General features: G+C 37.1%; 1 protein-coding gene across 2 annotated transcripts in view; it reads left to right on the top strand.

The window, feature by feature from the left end:
- FZD3 (frizzled class receptor 3) overlaps positions 1–22,093 on the top strand; it is a 71,070-nt gene that overhangs the window by 14,167 nt on the left and 34,810 nt on the right. For both annotated transcript variants that reach the window (XM_010370909.2, XM_010370910.2), the window contains 2 exons: positions 12,812–13,008; positions 19,294–20,311. In XM_010370909.2, the coding sequence (XP_010369211.1) occupies positions 12,812–13,008; positions 19,294–20,311 (1,215 nt within the window). The remainder of the gene's footprint in view (positions 1–12,811; positions 13,009–19,293; positions 20,312–22,093) is intronic.

Raw genomic sequence — 22,093 nt, 5'->3', positions numbered from 1 at the left:
AGTGGTGTTTAATAGTTTCTTTTCTTTCTGGTGTGGTTCAAGCTCACTTTATAAAATTCCGCATCAAACCCTGAATCATCAATTTCTCTAGGAAGCACCGGTTCCTTTTATTTTGGAAATGATAATTAAGAGATCACTATCTAGGTGCTAAGTCTGTTGATACTAAGTCATTTTTAGGCCTTTTCATGAACACAGCTAGGGAATACTTTTTTTTAAGAGAAAGTCAATCATGAGTTTATACTGATACTTGCAATTCAAGTACTATTGCAGGATGTTGTTTTGTTTTTGAGACAGGGTCTTGTTCTGTCACCCAGGTTGGAGTGTAGTGGCACAATCACAGCTCACTGCAGTCCTAATCTCCCGGGCTCAATTAATCCTCCTACCTCAGCCTCCTAAGTAGCTGGAACTACAGGTGCATGCCACCATGCCTGGCTAATTTTTGTGTTTTTGTTTGTTTGTTTGTTTGTTTGTAGAGACAGGGTTCACCATGTTGCCAAGTCTGGTCTCGAACTTTTATTCTCAAGCTATCCACCAGCCTTGGCCTCCCAAAGTGCTGGAATTACAGATGTGAACCACCATGCCTGGCTATGGATTTTATTTAGCATCTTTAAATTCATTTTTGCTTCTCTATTCTCTTATCCTCAAGTTTATTATACACATACATTATAGATTTTCAGAATAATATTAGCAATATTATTACTAACAATGATTACAGCAAGCAGTTTAAGATTTCTTTATGCTTCTTTTTGTCCTTTAGGGACAAAGATTTCTTTATACTTTTTGTTCTTTAGAGATGTATATCAGCAAGGATGTACAGTCAAATTATTGTGTTTTAAGTCACTGAAATATTTTTTCTTCATGTGGTTAAACACAATACACAGGTTCATACGTTTTATTTTGATTTTGAGGAATGACATTTATTTTGTAATTATACTTCAAGGTACATTCAGAGAAGTCTAGTTTCTATCCCTCTCTCACCTCTATCTTACTTTTTCCTTTCACCTAAAGGTAGCCATTTTTAAAAAGTTTTTATCCTTCCATTTAAAAACCTTAAATATAACACTTATATAAAATATTTATTTAATATATATCTGTATATATTCTTTCACCTTTTTTGATACAGTTATGTTTTTTCCCTCCATTACTTTTTTTTCCCACTTAATATATTTCAGATATTTCATAGTAGCATTTATAGATGTTCCTCATTTTAAAATTTTAAAAAATTGTGATAAGATATACATAATACAGTTATGTAACATAATTACAATTCCATCTCCAGAGTTTTCTCTTCTTCCAAAACTGAAAATCTACACTCATTAAATAACAAATCAGTCCCCATTTTTTCTTCTCCCTAGTCCCTGGCAACTACCGTTTTACTTTCTTTGCCTCTGGTATTTCATATAAGAGGAATCACACAGTATTTGCCCTTTTGTGACTGGCTTATTTCATTTAGCATAACATCCTCAAGGCTCATCGATGTATCATGTGTTGGAATTTTCTTCTTTTTTTAAGGCTGAATAGTATTCCATTGTAGGTATATAACATGCTTGGCTTATCCATTTATCCATCAGTGGACCCTTCGGTTGTTTCTACCATTGGAGTATTGTGAATAGTGTTGCTATGAACATAAATGTACAATCTGAGTTCCTGCTTTAAATTATTTGGGGTTTGTAGTCAGAAGTGGAATTGCTGGGTCATATGTTAATTCCATGTTTAATTTTTCGAGAAACTGTCAAAGTGTTTTCCATATGGTGGAACCATTTTACATTTCCACCAGTAATATACAAGATTCCAGTTTCTCCACATCTTGGCTAACACTGGGTATTTTCTGTTTTTTTGTTTTGTTTTGTTTTGTTTTTTTAATAGCTATCTTCATGAGTATGACATGATCCTTATTTTTTTATAGTTAAATTTTACTCCATTGGGTTGGATATACAGTATTATTCGTTCAATTCCTGTTGATGGACACAGGAAACAACTGTGTTTCTGGTCTTTTACTGTTACATAATCTTACAAATGTGTTTTCACATTTTGACTAGTGTATTTTTGGAATAGGTTCCTAGAAGTATAAATGTATGTGTTACTTTCCTTGATATTGCCACACCTCTTTATAGGGGTTGTACCATTTTGCATTCCCATTAATAATGTGTGAGAGTATCTGTTTCTTCACAGCTTTACCAAAATGATATGTTGTCGTGTTTGTTTGTTTTAAACCAGTATGATAGGTGGGAAATGGTGTCTCAATGATTTTCATCACCTACTTTACAGAGACAGAAACACCTTCATAATTATTGATACATGAGGGTTCTTAATACCGGCAAGAGTATGAAATTCAGAGACAACGCAGTTCAAGCCCAGGTTTTGCTACTTATCAACTGCGGACAGTAACAATATAATATCCATGTACCATCATTAAAATGGAATTGGTTATGAAGATCAAACGAGATATGTGAAAATTGCTTTTTAAAATAACAGTGGGCCAGGCGCGGTGGCTCAGGCCTATAATCTGAGCGCTTTGGGAGGCTGAGACGGGCGGATCACCTGAGGTCAGGAGTTGGAGACCAACCTGAACAATATGGTGAAACTTCATCTCTACTAAAAATACAAAAATTCGCCGGATGTGGTGGTGGGCACCTGTAGCCCCAGCTACTCAGGGGGCTGAGACAGGAGAATTGCTTGAACTTGGGAGGCACAGGTTGCAGTGAGCGGAGATCATGCCACTGCACTGCAGCCTGGGCGACGGAGCGAGACTCCATCTCAAAAATAAATTAATGAATTAAATAAAATAACACCGGCAAGGCGCGGTGGCTCACGTCTGTAATCCCAACACTTTGGGAGTCTGAAGTGGGCAGATCACCTGAGGTCAGGAGTTTGAGACCAGCCTGACCAACATGGGGAAACCCCATCTGTACTAAAAATGCAAAAATTGACCTGGACGCAGTGGATCTACGCCTGTAATCCCAGCACTTTGGGAGGCCGAGGCGGGCAGATCACGAGGTCAAGAGATTGAGACCAGCCTGGCCAACATGGTGAAACCCTGTCTCTACTAAAAATACAAAAATTAGCTGGGCGTGGTGGTGCGTGCCTGTAGTCCCAGCTACTTGGGAGGCTGAGGCAGGAGAATAGCTTAAACCTGGGAGGTGGAGGTTGCAGTGAGCCGATATCCTGCCACTGCACCCCAGCTTAGCGACAGAGCAAGACTCTGTCTCAAAAAAAAAAAAAAAAAAAAAAAAAAAAACTGGGCGTGGTGGTGTGCTCCTGTAATCCCAGTTACTTGGTAGGCTGAGGCAGGAGAATTGCTTAAACCTAGGAGGCGGAGGTTGCAGGGAGCAGAGATTGTACCACTGTACTCCATCCAGTCTGGGTAACAGAGTGAGACTCCATCTCACACACACACAAAATAAAGTATCAGTGCCAATCCTTGCCTAGAGGATCAAATCCAAAGCATAATAGACATTCACAAATTGGCTTCTACTTATTTAGCATTCCTTAAGTCTATCAAGTCTGTAAATGCTATCTGTGCCAGGAAGGCTCTTGTGGTATCCCATTTGGTAATATCTTAATTTTCAAGGCCTGGTGTGGTTGTTATTTCCCTGTGAAACCTGGGATGCCTAGAAGTTAGTGACTTTCTCCTCCATACTCACCAGTGTGTTTTCTATGTACTTCTGTTTTTGTGTGTATATTATTATATTGGAATTGTTTACATTTTTGTCCCTTCTACTAGAATTAACCCCTTGAAAGTAGAGCTTGTCTTTATTCATCTTTGTATGCCTAGTACCCAACCCAGAACCTCACATATAGTAACTGCTAAATAAATGTTTGAATTAATTCATGAACTTGATAAATCCTAAATCCCTTAGAGGTGGCAGTAGTAATTGATTACGGTTTAGTGCTATACCTAAGCTCTTAATTTCCTGGGGTTATAAATAATTCTGTGGTTGGTGGAGATGGTGATGGTAATTCCAGTACCAAGGTTACCATATACTTTTGAATACTAGTATTTTACTTTTCTTTTTTTCTTTTTCTTTTTTTTTGGGGGGGGCAGGGTGTCAAAGTGACTTGAATCCTTCAACATTATGTGTTTCTACTTATAAGTGGTGTATTAAGCAAAGAAAGCAACACAACTTTCTCATCTCTAGGCCTTTCATGTTTCTTCTGCATGCGTATTCTCCATCTTTGCTTATCAAAATTCTAGTTGTACTTGATCCATTGTTAGGTTGAAAAAAGAAAGTAAGGTAGATAGTAAAACATTAGTATAGTATCATCCTGGTTTGGTTGAAAAACATATATGCATGTTCATTCAGAGTAAGTGATCTGGTGGGATTTTCACCAGGACCAACAGTGGTTGTTCTGAATTAGTAGTTTGTTTGTGTTTTTTATGTTCTTCATTTTTTTTTTTTTAATTATACTTTAGGTTCTAGGGTACATGTACATTTTCTGGTTTTTCTGTAAGGAACACATTATGCTTTTAAAGTAGTAAAACTAGCAAAGAAATTTTATTTTTAAAAACTTTTCAACTGTCCTTTTTTGCTTAGCTCCTGGTGCAGAGTCTAAGATTTAGTATCTATTAAATATATTTTGATTGGATAAGTACAATATAGGGAAGAACTTGGTAAATACGCAAAAAAGCAAAGTGCTAAGGGGATTCAAAGAGAGAATGGTCGTATGTGGAAGGAGTCATGGAAGGCTTCAAATCGCAGATGGTATTCAAATGAACCTTGAAAGACAGATTTTTTTACTGTAGTTTTTATTTTAGGAGAATAGTATAATGTACCCCCATATAACAATAATTATTAACATTTTATGGATAGGCTTTTTAGAAAATGAAACTACTTTTATTACATTTATAGAGTTCATGGTGTTAATCTTTAGAATACATGCGTTATCAAACAGATTTACTTTCTTTATTATTTTTTGTTAAGGTTAATATTAATAGGTTGTTTTCCCTAAACAAACATCTAGCAAAGTGGCCTAAGAAGCCTGGTGTGACGAGAAACCAGCCAGGAATTAAACTTCCAAATTCAAAAAGGTACATACAAGTAGTAAATTGCATTTAGTCATTTCAGACTTTAGGACAAAAAATAGCAGCTTCTGAAATTTTTGATTGATTTTCTTGTGTGACAAATCACTATAAAGTGATTTGTCTTAAATTATTAAATGCATTGAAATTTGTTTTGTAAAGCTTTATCTTTTGAGACTTAATTCAGAACCATCCATGATATTGGAAATATTAAAAGTTTACTTCCCATAGGAGAGTCAGATTTATAGACCTCTGTGGGAACTCTGCTTTGACTTATGAAAATACATATTCTTCTCTGATAATGAGAAATTTCTGTAAAAAACTCACTGAAAAAGTATTGGAAGGTATTTAATATGCTATCACAGAACATTTTTAAAAATTAAGATTTGAACAGGAAAATAAATCTTTGAAATTAAAGACATTTTTACAAACCTAGAGTTTTTTTTTTTTAAATACAAAATAATTATTAAAGTTTGGACCTTTTCTCATTAGGCATTTTATTGTTACAGAAAGGGGATTTTTAAAAGGTCTCATTTTTAGTCACTTACAGTTATTCTAAAAAGTTGTTTTTGAGTAATTTCTCATTCTAAGGGATCTGAAATAGCCATTTTTAAATTTTCAAGACCATTCCACATTTGGTTTTATATTTAGTGAATTTAGTCATAAAACTCCCAAACCCCACAGGGTACAGTTTCTATGGTTACCAGACCCTTTGTAGAGTGACAAAGGTTGGAATTCTGATTCTCATGAGTCAAATTTTGGCCTTTGACTGGGTCTCCTCTGCACATCCTTGCTAAGCTTGGGCTGTTGCTATGCTTGAAGGCTTGTCAGCAAGCAGGTTCCTATGGTAACAGGAATGGAAATTTGAAAGAAGAAAGAGAATGGTAGCACAAAGGCTTGGTTGATTTGAATTTGAACAAAGAATGGAAGATTCCCTGTAGTGCACCTTTGTTGTAGAAACCAGAAATTTAATTTTAGAAAGTTACTTTCCAGTTTGTAAACTTCCTATACCCTGGTCTTGATTTAGTGAACAAAAGTATTATGGTTTAGGGAAGTACTCAATAAGAATCTTTTAAAATTCAGTTAGCTAAAGTTCCTTTTCTGTACTTCATAGAGCTTTCATAGTGTTTCTTATGTTATCCATTTGTTCTCAGATTTTTAGTGTTCAGGCTACCTCATTTAATTTTGATTTTGCTGAGGTCAGAAATTGCTAAGGTTAAAATCAGGGCAATTTGCTTATTTGAAAAATATTAATATTTGTATTTGTTTTTGTGTAACAGCTTTATTGAGATATAATGTGAGTACAGTAAACTGCCCTCATGTAAAACATTCAGTTTGATGAGTTTTGACAGATCCTGTGAAACCATCACCACAGTCGAGATACAGAGCATTTCCATCACCTCAAAAGCTTTCTTGTGCTGCTTTGTAGTCACCCCGCTCTACTGCCTGCTCCAAGCAACACTGATCTGCTTTCTTTCATTATGGATTAGTTTCCATTTTCTAGAGTTTTGTATAAATAGAATCATGCAGTATCTACTTTTTTATGTCTGGTTTCTTTCATTCAGCATGATGATTTTGAGATTCATCTGTGTTTTATTTTGTTTTTTTAAAAACTTCACTTTAAAAACTGTCTCACTTGGCAGTTGAGAACAGGGAATTTAGCAAGGTTCCTCCTCATGCCCACCAAGTAGGCCTGCTACAGCTCTATTAACTTGCACCTTTTCCCCAATCCCTTTCAAGCTATCATTTATTAATTGTGTTCTGTATGCTAACTTTATCTTTTTACATATGAGTTATTAAGACCATTTTACAGAAGAGGAAACTGAAGCTTAGAGAGATTTGAGTACAACAAATTTGTTAAATGCAAGGGCTCTGGATAAGAATGCCGAGATTTGACTTAATCCTGGGTCTGTCTTTGTAGTTGTGTGATCTTGGAAAAGCTACTTAGTTTTCTATATCTCATTTTCTTCACCTGTATTGTAAAATGAGTTCATAATAATAGTACTTACCTTATAGGATTGTTTTGAAGGTTAAATGAGATAATATGTGTAAGGCATTTTGAACAGTGCTTATATTAGCATTGGAATGTATCCAAATCACACAGCACCGAAGTGTGTTACCAGTGGCAGCGAATCCATATGGGTCTGCAGCAACCTCAGTTCTTGCCTCCTCAGAAGAAAGAATTCGACTGAGGGGCATAAGGCAGAGTGGGAGACTGAGGCAAGTTTTGGGGTAGCAGTGAAAGTTCAGTAAAACGCTTTAGGGCAGGAACGAAAGGAAGTAAAGCACACTTGGAAGAAGGCCAAGCGGGTGACTTGCGAGATCAGGTGCATGGTTTGATTTGACTTATGGTTTTATATGTTGGCATACTTCCGGGTCTTCTCTCCTGAGTCTTCCCTTGGGGTGGGCTGTTTGCATGTGCAGTAGCCTGCTAGCACTTGGAAAGGGGCTGCATGTACAGTGTGTTTACTGGAGTTGTATGCATGGTCACCTGACGCTTTCTTCCCTTACCCATCTAGCCTTCCTAGAGGAAGGTCATATATCAGTAAAACGCTGCTATTTTGCCTCTTAGCATGTTTGAGCCCACTCCCTCAGCTCCTGAGATCTTATCGGGAAGCTGCTAATCACCAATTTCAGGTTTTTCTTATCTGTTGGGAGGATGCCGTTCCCTGGAATCAGCTGAAACCAATTATTATTTTAGAGCGGCTTGAACATCAAGTATTTTCTTCCATTCTGTTGGTTGTTCACTCTCCTGATAGTGTCCTTCAGTACACAAAAGCTTTTATTTTTGTTGAAGTCCAGTTTACCAATTTTTTTCTTTTCAACTTGTGCTTTTGGTGTCATATCTAAGAAACCACTGCTAAATCCAAGGTCATGGAGATTTGCCCCTATGTTTTCTTCTATGAGTTTCATAGATTATGCTTTTATACTTAGGCCTTTAATAAATTTTGAGTTAATTTTTGTATATAAGGTAAGGTAAGAGACTAATGTTATGCTTTTGCATATGGATTTTCTCTTGTTCCACTGTTTTGTTGAAGAGACTTTTTTCCCATTGAACAGTCTTGGCATCTTTGTTGAAAATGAATTGGCCACACATGTGACGGTTTAATTCTGAACTCCTAATTCTGTCCCATTAAACTATATGTCTATCCTTGTCTAGTACACACTTTTGATTCCTATAATAGCTTTGTTATACGTTTTTAAATTGGAAAATATGAGTACACCAGTTGGTTCTTTTTCAAGATTATTTTGGCTATTCAGAGTCTCTTGTAATTCCATATGAATTTTAGGACCAGCTTTTCCATTTCTGCAACAACAGAAGGCCATTGGGATTTTTGAAGGGATTACACTGAATCTGTAGGTCTTTTTTGGGAGTATTGCCATCTGAACAACATTGTCTTCCAAACCATGAACACAGGATGTCTTTCTGTTTATTTAGGTCTTCAGTTTCCGTCAACAATATTTTATAGTTTTCTGTCTTATGTGACATTGGATAAATTTATTCCTAAGTATTTATTCTTTTTGATGCTCTTTTAAATGGAATAATTTTTTATAATTTTCTTTTCTGTTGGTGGTTTTTGAAATTTTCATTGATCTGCTTGGGTTTATATCTGCAGTCTTACTATTTGATTTTAATTTGTTCAAACTATTTTGCATCCTTTTTTTCTCTCATCTTGCCTTCTTCTATTGTTTGTTTCCCTCTCTGTTGCTTTGTTAGTTGTGCGTTCTTTTATTGTTTACCCTAAAAATTATGATAGGTACTTTTGAATTGTAATATTCTAATAGAAATAGTTACTTCAACCATTCCCCTATTAGTGCTCTTCTGACCCTCCACCTTTTCCACTTTACTATAATGCATGTTAATTTTATGTGTATTTTGTATGTATTTTAAGATGATATTATTTTTGTTGGCACAGAGTATTCATTTATATTTTCCCACAGTCATCCCTTTTGTTGCTCTTAATTCATTTTTAATTTTCATCTTAGATCATTTCCCTTCTGTCTAATGAACTTTCAAGCATTTCTTTTAGTGCAGTTTGCTGATGGCTAATTTTTCCTTTTTTGCCTATCTAAAAGTGTATTTACCTTAATTTGTAAATAATATTTTTACTGGCTATTTTCTCTCAGCTTTTTAAATAAGCCATTCCACTGTTCTCTGGTTTTCTGAAGTCAACTCTGAAAGTTACTGTCACCTCCTTGAAGGTAATGTCCTTTTTCCACTGACCGCCCTTAACATATTTTTCTTTGGTTTTCAGCTGTTTAAATAAGACATGCCTAGCTGAGGTTTTCTTGTATTTATTCTTCTTGCGGTTTGGGGAACTTCTGAAATCTGTAGGTGATTGTCTTTAATCAGTTTTGGAAAATCCTTAGCCATCATCTTTGTAGATTTTGCCTCTGCCCCATTCTTACTGATCTGTCCTTTTGAGATTGCATTTACATGTGTTAGATCTATTTTGTGTGTTTTACATGTTTCTTACCCTCTTTTCTGTATTTTTTGGTCTGTGACCTTCTTTCTGTTTGAATATTTTCTTTTGCCTTGTTTTCTGTTCTGCGAGTCTTATCTTTTGATATCTCTAATAAGTTCTTAATTTCAGTAATATAATTTCAATTATAGAATTTTAATTTTATTATAATTCTAATTTTCTGATGAAATTTTTATCTTTTGTTGAAGATAAAAAAGATAGTTATATACAGTCTTGTCTGTTAACTCTAAGAGCTGGATCACCACTTTTTTTTTTTTTTTTTGGTTTTCAGTTATATCACCCTGTCTCTTGAGATGCCCAGTAATTTTTTACTAAGTGCTAGACATTATAAAATATTAGTGAGGTTCCAGATAGGTTATATTACTATAGAAAAGATTAATCCTCGGCCGGGCGCGGTGGCTCAAGCCTGTAATCCCAGCACTTTGGGAGGCCGAGGTGGGCGGATCCCAAGGTCAGGAGATTGAGACCATCCTGGCTAACACGGTGAAACCCCGTCTCTACTAAAAAGTACAAAAAACTAGCCGGGCGAGGTGGCGGGCGCCTGTAGTCCCAGCTACTGGGGAGGCTGAGGCAGGAGAATGGCGTGAACCCGGGAGGCGGAGCTTGCAGTGAGCTGAGATCCGGCCACTGCACTCCAGCTTGGGCGACAGAGCGAGACTCCGTCTCAAAAAAAAAAAAAAAAAAAAAAGATTAATCCTCTTTTCTGCTTAGCAGATAAATGCAATCAGCACTTTACTTTTATTTATTTGTTTTATTTATTTATTTTAAATAAATAAATTTATTTATTCTCACTCTTGCCTCCCAAGCTGAATGTGGTGATGTGATCATAACTCACTGCAGCTTCGATCATAGCTTACTGCAGCCTTGAACGCCTGGGCTCAAGTGATCCTCCTGCCTCTGCTTCCCAAGTAGCTGGGACTACAGGCATATGCTGCCATGCCTAGCTTTTTTTTTTTTTTTTTTAAAGTAGAGGTAGTCTTGCTGTTTTGCCCAGGCTGGTCTCAAATTCCTGAGCTCAGGTGATCCTTCTGCCTTGGCCTTTCAAAGTGCTGAGATTACAGCTGTGAGCTGTTGTATCCAGCCAGCAGATCACTTTAATTCAGTCAGGAACTGAGCTGAGTTAGAGGCTGCATTGCAGTGTTGGTAGGTCTCTCCCTCTGATTTGTCTCTGCTACTAGGGTGTAGTCATTCAGGACTTCTCAGCAGAAAGTTTGGTATGTTGCGGTGCTGTGTGGAGGTTGAACTGTAATTCATGTCTCTTTAGACTGATAAGACTGCCAGAATCTCCACTCTGTTCTCTTTCTACTTAGCTTCTTAGCTTCCTTCCCTGTGTAGCTTTAGAATTTTCAGATACCCATAGGGAAAACTGACTCTGTGTTAGGCTCAATCCTTCCCACTTCTTCTCACTTAGATCTTATTTCTTTCATTTCCAATTTTGTCTCTATAGCCTCAGAAGACCACCTACAGCTCTGCTAGTTTCTTGGGTTCTCCAGCACAGCCTAGGCCAAGCTTGATTCCTAGCCTCTTGTCTTATGCCCAGTTCAACAAATACCTGCTTCGAAAAGTGGCTGTATGTATCAGGCTACCTGTTTGTGCTTTCCTGCTCTTTGAATTCTTATTCCATCTGAAGTTCTTTAGCAGTTCTCCAGTGGCTTTAAATAGATAACTTAAAACTTTTTTTCTCTTTGTAGGTTGTTCTTGATGGAAACATTGGTGTAATACAGAGTACTCTTTCTTAGAAGTGGAAGTCATAGTTTGTTATATATCAGTTATTGTATTCATTTTATAGTTCTTTGACATCAGTTTCTTTGAGTGACTCTTGATTTTCTAATTGTATTATGTATAGGAGGCTCTGGAAAATAATATATATCAGTGCAGAAACAAATTGATTCGTCCACATTAGAAAGGCCTGGTGGTAAGAATATCTCTAACCACTTCAAAATCAGCAATGACTCAAACTTTTATATAAATAAATGCAAAAAATATTCCATAGTCAAAAGCACAGATGCACATCCTTGGGATATTTTTTCTATTCCTGTGGTTGAAACGATTATTTTACTGGGTTTTATGTTTGGGGCTACTGTTTTTTTCCCCTTAATATTAACTTAGAGCATTAGCTTTGTTTACATCATGTGATTTCACAGTATAAAGAACTCTGTTTAAAATGTGAAAAAGGCATGGTGCTGTAATCCCAGCACTTTGGAAGGCTGAGGTGGACAGATTGCTTAAGCCCAAGAGTTTAAGACCAGCCTGGGCAACATGGTGAGACCCTGTCTTTACAAAAACTACAAAATTTAACCTGTGTGGTAGTACGTGCCTCTAGTCCAGCTACTCAGGAGGCTGAGGTGGGTGGATTGCTTGAGCCTAGGAGGCAGAGGTTGCAGTTAGCCAAGATCATGTCACTGCACTCTAGCCTGGGTGACAGAGCGAGACCCTGTCTTTAAAAAAAAAAAAAAATCAAGAAAATTTGAGCCCAAAATGAGAGACCTTTCCCTGCCCTCAATGCTTAAATTGCTACTATGTTGCTACTTACCTTCCTCTCCTTCTCCCATTTTTTCTCCTATTACTTGTCCTCTCTCTCCTGTTGACAATTGTTAATTGAAGAGGATTTAGAAATTGAAATACTTAAAGGAGGCCAAGTGTGGTGGCTCACACCTGTAATCCCAGTGCTTTGGGAGGCCAGGGTGGGCAGATCACTTGAGGTGGGGAGTTTGAGAGCAGCCTGGCCAACATGGGTAAACCTCGTCTCTACTGAAAATACAAAAATTATCTGGGCGTAGTGGTGCATGCCTATAATCGCAGCTACTTGGGAGGCTGAGGCAGGAAAATTGCTTGAATGTGGGAGGGGGAGATTGCAGTGAGCCAAGATCATGCGACTGCACTCCAGCCTGGGCAACAGAGCGAGACTCCATCTTAAAAAAAAAAAGAGAAAGAAAGAAATACTTAAAGGAAGAAAACTAAAATTTCTTGTAATCCTATCACCAATCTAGTCACACTTTTGAACATTTGGTGCATGTCTTTTGTGTATTCTTTGTAAAATGGATATTGTCAGTGGTTCTCAACCCGGCTTCTTCATTAATATCACCTAAAATATAGATTCTGGGATACACCTCACATTTAACTAAATCAGAATCTTCAAGGGTAGGGCTAGGACAGTTTTATTTAAAAAAACAAAAACTCCCCTTCAGAAAATGTTAATAACCCTCAGAATTTTCTTTTAATGAGAAAGAGAATGTTGCAATATTATAGAAAGCTTTCACTTGTATACAGCTCTTTAACCAATTATTCAATTTTAACTTTTCCCTAGCCATTCCACCCTATGGTGAATCTGGATTGTTCTCGGGATTTCCGGCCTTTTCTTTGTGCACTCTATGCTCCTATTTGTATGGAATATGGACGTGTCACACTTCCCTGTCGTAGGCTGTGTCAACGGGCTTACAGTGAGTGTTCGAAGCTCATGGAGATGTTCGGTGTTCCTTGGCCTGAAGATATGGAATGCAGTAGGTATGAAAATTGTAGATTTTCATGGATCATTTCTTATATTGCAATATGTTTAAAATTACTTGTCTTCTTTTCCATCTGTTTTAAAAAACTTTTTTTGAAGTGTACATATTAGTCATTAATTTTGAATAGCAGTTTTGTGGCCTCAGAATTGTTTATTTGCTTAGAAATTTGGAAGCACTAAATGAAAAAGAAAACATTTCTGTGAAGAAGTTTTTAAAAGACTTAAGAATTACATAATCAAGACAGTTGATTTTTCCCCCTTTAAAACATTTTTTTCTGATTATGAAAATAGTGCTATTTGTGAAAAATTATACAGAGAAGAAAACCATTTATTACCTCATCATTGCAGGAGCTCAAATACCTTTATGATTTAACTATAGACTTGTAGAATAGTTCTCTCAGTTCTTTTTTTCTGTCAAGTATTAACATACCAAATCCAGAAAATGTCAAATACTTTTCAAATTACATCCAGTATATAGACTATAAGCATGTCTTAAAGTTTTGAGGATTTATTAAACATTCTTAAAGTTTCATTTGAGTGAGCATTATTAGTAGTAATAATATACTATATTTATTATATAACAATGTTTTACTTATTTGTATTCTGAAATATTTCAAGGATAAAGATTAAGGTGAATACTTATGTATCTATTTTTATCTAGCTTTGCCCAATATTAACAGTTTGTAATATTGGCTTCAGATTTTTTTTAAGAAATAATACAGGTAAAATTGAAGGTTTTTCCTTATTATCCATCTTGAGCTTATTATCTTCTTAACCCTCTAGGAGTGAGATAATGTTTATGTTGAATTTGTTTTAAAATCATTCCCATGTTTGCTTATATACTCTTACTACATATATGCATATCCATAAACAACACAACATTTTTGTATGTATCTATGTTTGTACCTGTAACCTGTAGGTCTGGTACATTCCTTTTAATTGCCGTGTAGTGGCCAATTGTATTAATATCCTACAGTTATTTAGCTTTCTACTGATGGTCATTTAGGTTGTTTCCAGGTTTTTGTTATTATAGGCAACCTTCTTTTCTCCTTCATATTTAAAAATAATTTTGTTTGTTGTCTGGCAATAGCCCTTGGAGGCAAGTAAAGCAGATTTTGTTACTCTTACTTGACAGATGGAGAAACTTAAGAAATAATAAATCTGTACAGTAAGTCCTCACTTAACGTTGTTGATAGGTTCTCAGAATATGTGACTTTAAGCAGAATGACATTTAATGAAACCAATTTGTTTTGTTTTCTCTTCTCTTTTTTTTTTTTTTTTTTTTGAGCTGGAATCTCACTCTGTCCCCCAAGCTGGAGTGCAGTGGCATGATCTTGGTTCACTGCAGCCTCACCTCCTGGGTTCAAGCAATTCTCCTGCCTTAGCCTCGTGGATACCAATTTGTTTTCTTACAAACGTTATAACAAAATGATGTTGAAAAAAAAAAACAGTGTTTTTTAAGGACCTGCTGTATGGTGTCTTGCTTGAAGTCACAGTTTACAAGAATCTATCTACAATGTTAAATGAGGACTACTGTATTTGCTTCTTGTAGTCAATTCATTGATGTTCTGCTTTCTCATATTTGTCTATTTCCCACCTATTTTACCTGCCCTTTTATTTAGTCCCATCTAACCATTCATCTCTTCTCTCTCCAGACACCTGAAAATGTTTCTAGTCTCTCTTTTAGAAGTCCGTAAATAAAACAATTATGAATTGCCTGGGTAGGAACTCTGTTTTATGCTTCTTGTATTTAATGCCTATTGTTTTGGTGTCTTTTTATTTTAATAGCTTATATATAAGCATAGAAATCTCATAATCTTTATTTTTTAAATTTGTTTTGATAGGATTAAACCTGTTTTATGTCCTCATATATCCTGGGATTGCTTAAATTTGAAATCTTAAATTCTGAAAAAGGGAACTTCCTTTTTTTCTTTTTTTTTGAGACGGAGTCTCGCTCTGTCACCCAGGCTGGAGTGCAGTGGCGCGATCTCGGCTCACTGCAACCTCCGCCTGCTGGGTTCAAGCAATTCTACCTCAGTCTCCCAAGGAGCTGGGCTTACAGGCACCCACCACCATGCCCAGCTAATTTTTGCATTTTTGGTAGAGACGAGATTTCACCATGTTGGCCAGGCTGGTCTTGAACTCCTGACTTTAGGTGGTCTGCCCACCTTGGCCTCCCAAAGTGCTGGGATTACAGGCATGAGCCACTACGCCCAGCCTCAAAGGGAACTTTCATAGCAACCTTTTATTCTTCCATAGCTCTCATGCTTTTGTACCTACTATACTGGTTGCCTTGGTTCATTTGTGCAGCTATAACAAAATACCACAGACTGGGCAAATTATAAATAATATAAATTTATTTCTCAGGCAGAGGCACAGACAGGTTGTGTTTCTAGTGAGGGCTGCTTTCTGCTTCCAACATGGCACTTTGTTGCTGCATCCTTCAGTGGATAGGAACACTGTATCCCCATGTGGCAGGAGAGCAAGAGGGGCAAGCTCACTCTGTAGCCTCTTTAATAAGGACATTAATCCCTTAATTGTCCCAAAGACCTCACTTCGTTTTTCTTTTTTGGAGATAGGGTCTCGCTCTGTTGCCCAGGCTGGAGTGCAGGGGCACAGTCATAGCTCACTACAGCCTCAAACTCCTGGGCTCAATCAGTTCTCTTGCCTCAGCCTCCCAAGTAGCTGGGATTACATGTGCATGCCACCATGTCCAGCTAACTAAAAAAAAAAAAAAAAAAAAAAAATTGTAGAGATGGGGTCTTGTTTTGTTGCCCAGGGAGGTCACAAACTCCTGGCCTTAAGCAGTCCTCCCGCCTTGGCCTCCTAAAGTGCTGGGATTATAAACTAAGCCACTGCACTTGGCCAGGACCTGCCTCTGAATGCCACTGCAGTGGGGATTGTTTCATGAATATTCATGTCCCCCAAAGTTCATGTATTGGAAACTTAGTTCTCAGTGCAACAGTGCTGAGAGGTGAGACCTTTAAGAGATCGTGAGGACTCCACCCTCATGAATGGATTAATACCATTATCTCAGAAGGGCATTAGTTATTGCGAGAGTGGGTTCCTGATAAAAGGATGAGTTTGGCCTCTTTTCCTCCCTGGCCCCCATGCTCTCTTGCCCTTTTGCCATGGATTGATGCACCAAGAATGCACCTCCTTCCCAGATGCAGGCCCCCTTGACTTGGACTTCTTAGCCTCTAGAGCTGTAAGAAATAAATCCCTGGTTTTTATAAATTACCCAGTCTCAGGTATTCTGTCATAGCAGCACAAAATGGACGAAGACAGCACTTATTCTAAAAATTCATGGACACCCCCAGAATTTTTATCTTTTTATCCTAAATAGACCCTTTCTGATCTCATTTGTTTCTTTCTTTAGCTTAAATGTTGTGGTCTATCACTTGAAATAACGTGTTTGATAGCAGTTTCATCTCATTCCTCTTACTGTACTTATTTAGACCTCCAAATAGACTGATTAATTTTTTACAAATTGATTGTGCTATATATTTAATGATTCTGAAATTACAGCAGTTGTATTTTCTATTTGTAACCACTTGTCTTGGTCAGAAAAATTTCTGTTGATTTTCCTCAGCACTTGTGCCAAATCTGTATCACTTAAACTTGTATCTCACCTTTATTTCCTTCAACCTTAGTCTATCCTCCTTTCCTGAAAATGATTCAGTCCATCATGTAAGAGAACTATTGTGATCTGTTATTTCTCAGACCGTTCCTTCTCAATTTCCTTGTTGGATCCTCCTCTTTTTTCTGCCCCTTGAATAATGGTGCTTCCCAGAGTTTTGTTCCTGTTCTCTGCAGCTCTCACTGGATAATCTCATCTCACCTATTTTAACTCTTATTTATATACTGATGATTCCTAAACCTGAATCTGTAGCCTCTCCCTGCAAAGCTCAAAACCTGCATATATCCAGCAGCTGTTGAAAATCCTAACATATATCCAGTAGCCATTGGAAATCCTGGCCTCAGTTTGGCTCAGCAACCTCAGTTTTGGCATATGTAAAATTGATTTTACTTCTTGGCTCACTTTTTTATTCCCTTGAAGTATCTTCTGTTCCTACTTCATTGATCTTAACTACTCCCACATTCAAGTTATGCATTCTGTTGCTTTTAGCTAACTAGTTTCATGTCCGTCTCATTCTCAGTGCCTTATTTGGCTTTCATTTTGGCACATCTGGTGTCCCTGCCCCATTTTTGCCCCACTCAAGTCTATCTTTTACACTGCTCCTGGTTACCTTTCTGATTACTTGGGTTTGGGTTATATGAATATATTCACTCAACATTCTTTAGTTCGACAGATGTCAGTTGAATGTCTTTGGTGTGCTAGGCACTATTCTAGATACCAAAAATGAGCAGTGAACAAAACAGAGATCCTGTTCTTATGGAGTGAAAATTCTAGTGGTGGAGGTAAATAAAATTGTAGACAATGTCACAGGAAAATAAATGCTAATAAGAACAAATGCGGTAGGTGATAGGGATACAATATAGGAGAGCAGAGGGATTCTATTTTCTATAGAGTGCTTGGAGAAGTCCTTTTTGATAAGGAGGCTTTGGACGAGGGACTTGAATGAAGTGAGAAAACAAATGATGATATCTGGGGGCAGAGCAGGCTAGGCAGAGGAAGCAGCAGCAAGTACAGAGACTCTGAAGTGGAACCATGCTTCCTAAACTCAGAACGACAGGACACCAAAGTGGTTGGAGCCAAGTGAGTGAGGGAGAGTGGAAGAAAATAAGATCAGAAAAGTACTGGGGCCGAGGGTCTCTCTAGCTGTGGTAGGGAATTTGGATTTGACTCTGAGATGAGAAGCCAGTAGAGGGTTTTAAGCAGAAGAGAAGGAGGATCACAAACACAGGAGCAGCATATCTTTAAAGGATTACTTTGGCTGCTCTGTGGAAATGGAGATCAATTGGAGGCCCCTCTAGAAGTCCAGGGAAGAAATATTGATGGCTCAGACTGGGCACCAGAGGGGAGGAAATGAGAAGAGGTCGGTTTCCTGATGTATCACTAAGTAGAATCACAGGAAATGCTGGTAGATTGTGATGTGTATATGAAAGATAAGGGACATCAAGGATAACCCCAAGGTTTTTGGCCTGAGCAGCTAGAAGTATAGAATAACCACTTATTGATATGAGGAAACCTGAGGAGTAGAAGTCAAGAATTTGCTTTCAGAAGGGTTGAAGATTGAGGTGCCTATTAGATATCTAAGTGTGTATGTTGGGTTGGCAGTTAGATATACAAATAATTTCCATAGATAGTACCGGGTAACATGGGAAAATTGTAGTGTTTACATGGTTTTAAATTTTGTTAAGGTTTACACACGCACACACACACACATTTCTGCAACATGCTTACCTCTCCAGTCACATCTCCTGCCACAAGTCATGCACACTCAGTGTTCCAGCAGTAACAAACACACCCTGTTCAGACATCTATGCCTATGCTTATATTTGCTTACTAGAATGCTGATTGGCTTACTGCTAATACTGATTTAAAATCCTGTATTGGGGAACTTACTCTGTGAAGTCTTTCATAATTCCTTCCGCTTATGTAATTAATTTGTCTTTATCATTATCATTTTTGTACCTTATATAGATTTTAATTGCTAGCAGAGTGTCACACTGCTGTATTTTGTGTATGTTGTGTTTATAAGTATGTGTCTCCTTCTAGATTCAAGGATAGAGATCTGTATTTTTATCTTTTTAACTCCTGGCATATTGCAGTGTTCCAATAAATACTTGAATGCAATACATTTTGTCATTTGGCTTTATAATTATCTGTGAAGAAAATGGTTTGTATTAGAAAATCTAAAAGATTTGAAGATATTAATCAGCTACAGTATAAGGTTATATATGTGTTTGGCAAACTTAATGATAGTTTCTTAGAAACTATTTGATGTATATAAAACAGCAAACAGCTAGTTACTGGGAGTCTAAAGTCTTAGAAACAGTTATTGGCAAAAAAATTAAAGATGAAGGGAGTTCATGACAATGGTCTCCTTAGTTGCATAAATATCTGCAACACAACCTTGTTTTGTCTCGAGGCTATCATACTTTCTCAAGACATAGAACTAGTATTTTTTGCTCAGCTGTCAAAAATCTAGTTGTATGGACCACAAACAAGATATCACCATTTACTTTATTTCTACATATTGCATTTGCTCTCCAGGAATAAATAAGGTTGTGAGTGCCAGATTTGGAAATCCAAATTGTTAGATCGTGGTAGATTTCCCCATAAGTAAAAATAGTTCTCATGTTGTTTTGTTTTTTAGGTTCCCAGATTGTGATGAGCCGTATCCTCGACTTGTGGATCTGAATTTAGCTGGAGAACCAACTGAAGGAGCCCCAGTGGCAGTGCAGAGAGACTATGGTTTTTGGTGTCCCCGGGAGTTAAAAATTGATCCTGATCTGGGTTATTCTTTTCTGCACGTGCGTGATTGTTCACCTCCTTGTCCAAATATGTACTTCAGGAGAGAAGAACTATCATTTGCTCGCTATTTCATAGGATTGATTTCAATCATTTGCCTCTCTGCCACATTGTTTACTTTTTTAACTTTTTTGATTGATGTCACAAGATTCCGTTATCCTGAAAGGCCTATTATATTTTATGCAGTCTGCTACATGATGGTATCCTTAATTTTCTTCATTGGATTTTTGCTTGAGGATCGAGTAGCCTGCAATGCGTCCATCCCTGCACAATATAAGGCTTCCACAGTGACACAAGGATCTCATAATAAAGCCTGTACCATGCTTTTTATGGTACTCTATTTTTTTACTATGGCTGGCAGTGTATGGTGGGTAATTCTTACCATCACATGGTTTTTAGCAGCTGTGCCAAAGTGGGGTAGTGAAGCTATTGAGAAGAAAGCGTTGCTGTTTCATGCCAGTGCATGGGGCATCCCTGGAACTCTAACTATCATCCTTTTAGCGATGAATAAAATTGAAGGTGATAATATTAGTGGCGTGTGTTTTGTTGGCCTCTACGATGTTGATGCATTGAGATATTTTGTTCTTGCTCCCCTCTGCCTGTATGTGGTAGTTGGGGTTTCTCTCCTCTTAGCTGGCATTATATCCCTAAACAGAGTTCGGATTGAGATTCCATTGGAAAAGGAGAACCAAGATAAATTAGTGAAGTTTATGATCCGGATTGGTGTTTTCAGCATTCTTTATCTCGTACCACTCTTGGTTGTAATTGGATGCTACTTTTATGAGCAAGCTTACCGTGGCATCTGGGAAACAACGTGGATACAAGAACGCTGCAGAGAATATCACATTCCGTGTCCATATCAGGTAAGGGAAACCTTGTTACAAATTTCAGAATGTGTGATAATAAAACAAAAGCGTATTACTATAATGAGTTAATAGCTGTTTTTTGAAATGTCATGAATCTTCAACTTGTACATTAACATTTTAAGGGTGAGATAAATACGTTGTAAATATGTAATATACATATTTGATAGACATCTTCATTTTAAAAGATGACTTACAAGTCTACGCTATGGGCTTTTAAGCAGTGTACTTCTATTGGTGAATTTTTTTTCCAGAAGTGTGCAGTATTGGGGGGGAGAAGCACTTTACCAACATTTATTAAAATGTGCTATCTTTTTATGGGAATTTTACTGATGTTCAGGTTAGAAATTGTTTTATTAATAGCAGTTTTGCAAAAATAAGATGCAAGTATAAAAACTCTTGATGATCTTGATTTTTCTTCTTTACATACTGAATATTTTGTGGTTTCTTTTGGAGTTTAGCGTTCAGAGCCTCTGGTAGTCTTAGAATTATGGAATTTCAAATCTAGAAAGAACTTTAGAGATCATTTATTCAGATTCCCTCTGTAATTTAGAGTTCTTGAACACCTAGCATCATATTTGAAGCTTTGAAATGTTAAATGACTTGCTCATGGGTAGTAAATGAGCAGCTGGGATTTAGTCTTAGATAAATGTAGTCAAGGAAAATATATCAGGAGTTAATGCTAAGTGTTTCTCTCTCCTATCTTTTTTTTTTTTTTTTTTTTTTTTTTTGAGACGGAGTCTCGCTCTGTCGCCCAGGCTGGAGTGCAGTGGCCGATCTCAGCTCACTGCAAGCTCCGCCCCCCGGGTTTACGCCATTCTCCTGCCTCAGCCTCCCACGTAGCTGGGACTACAGGCGCCCGCCACCTCGCCTGGCTAGTTTTTTGTATTTTTTAGTAGAGACGGGGTTTCACCGTATTAGCCAGGATGGTCTCGATCTCCTGACCTCGTGATCCGCCCATCTCGGCCTCCCAAAGTGCTGGGATTACAGGCTTGAGCCACCGCGCCCGGCCTCTTAATACTTTTAAATACCTTTATTGAAGTACTTATGTATTACAGATAACTTTTGTTTACTAGTCTGTTTCCCTACTACTATACAATGAATTCTTTGAAAGGAAGAATTTCTTTTTTTGTGTTTTGAAGACATTCTGTAGATAATAGTAATGAGAATGTGGGTATATAGCTTGAGAAGAGGAGACATTTTTAAGACATGGTAACAGAAATGTACATTTAAGAAATGGTTGCTGCTACAGAGAGTATGGGGTTAGCACACAATAAATGCTGATACATTTTTGATCACTGAGAATGCCAATTTCCCTTTTATTTTGGTATAAATAGTCCTATACAAATGATATTTATCATTGTATAATATTAGGTACTGATTTTTTAAAAACAAACCAACTCATAACTTAAGAGACTAGGAAAAAATGAATAATTGAAATTCCATTCAATTTCTTGCCAGAACCGCTTACTAAAAACTCCTAATACGAGTTTTCAGACCTAAAGGTAAATAATCCAGTTTTCCTTCTGAGAGAGAGATGTTGAATTATATTTTATGCTTCCCCATGTCAGTTTCTAAGATTGTAAATTATTATTTTAGGGCTATTGAAGAAATAATGTTTGACCATGAAATAATGGTCTTAAAAAATACCAAACCTCAAACATGTAAATCAGTAGAGTAGTTGGGATGCTGCTTTTTTCATGACATACCTAGAATTCTTCTAGCATCTTTAGAACAAGTTTGAGCTACGCTGAAATATATATGTGTGTGTGTTGGGGGCGG

Source organism: Rhinopithecus roxellana, chromosome 9 (genome assembly GCF_007565055.1).
Source record: "Rhinopithecus roxellana isolate Shanxi Qingling chromosome 9, ASM756505v1, whole genome shotgun sequence".
NCBI lineage: Eukaryota > Metazoa > Chordata > Mammalia > Primates > Cercopithecidae > Rhinopithecus > Rhinopithecus roxellana.
This window is presented reverse-complemented; position numbering and strand designations above follow the sequence as displayed.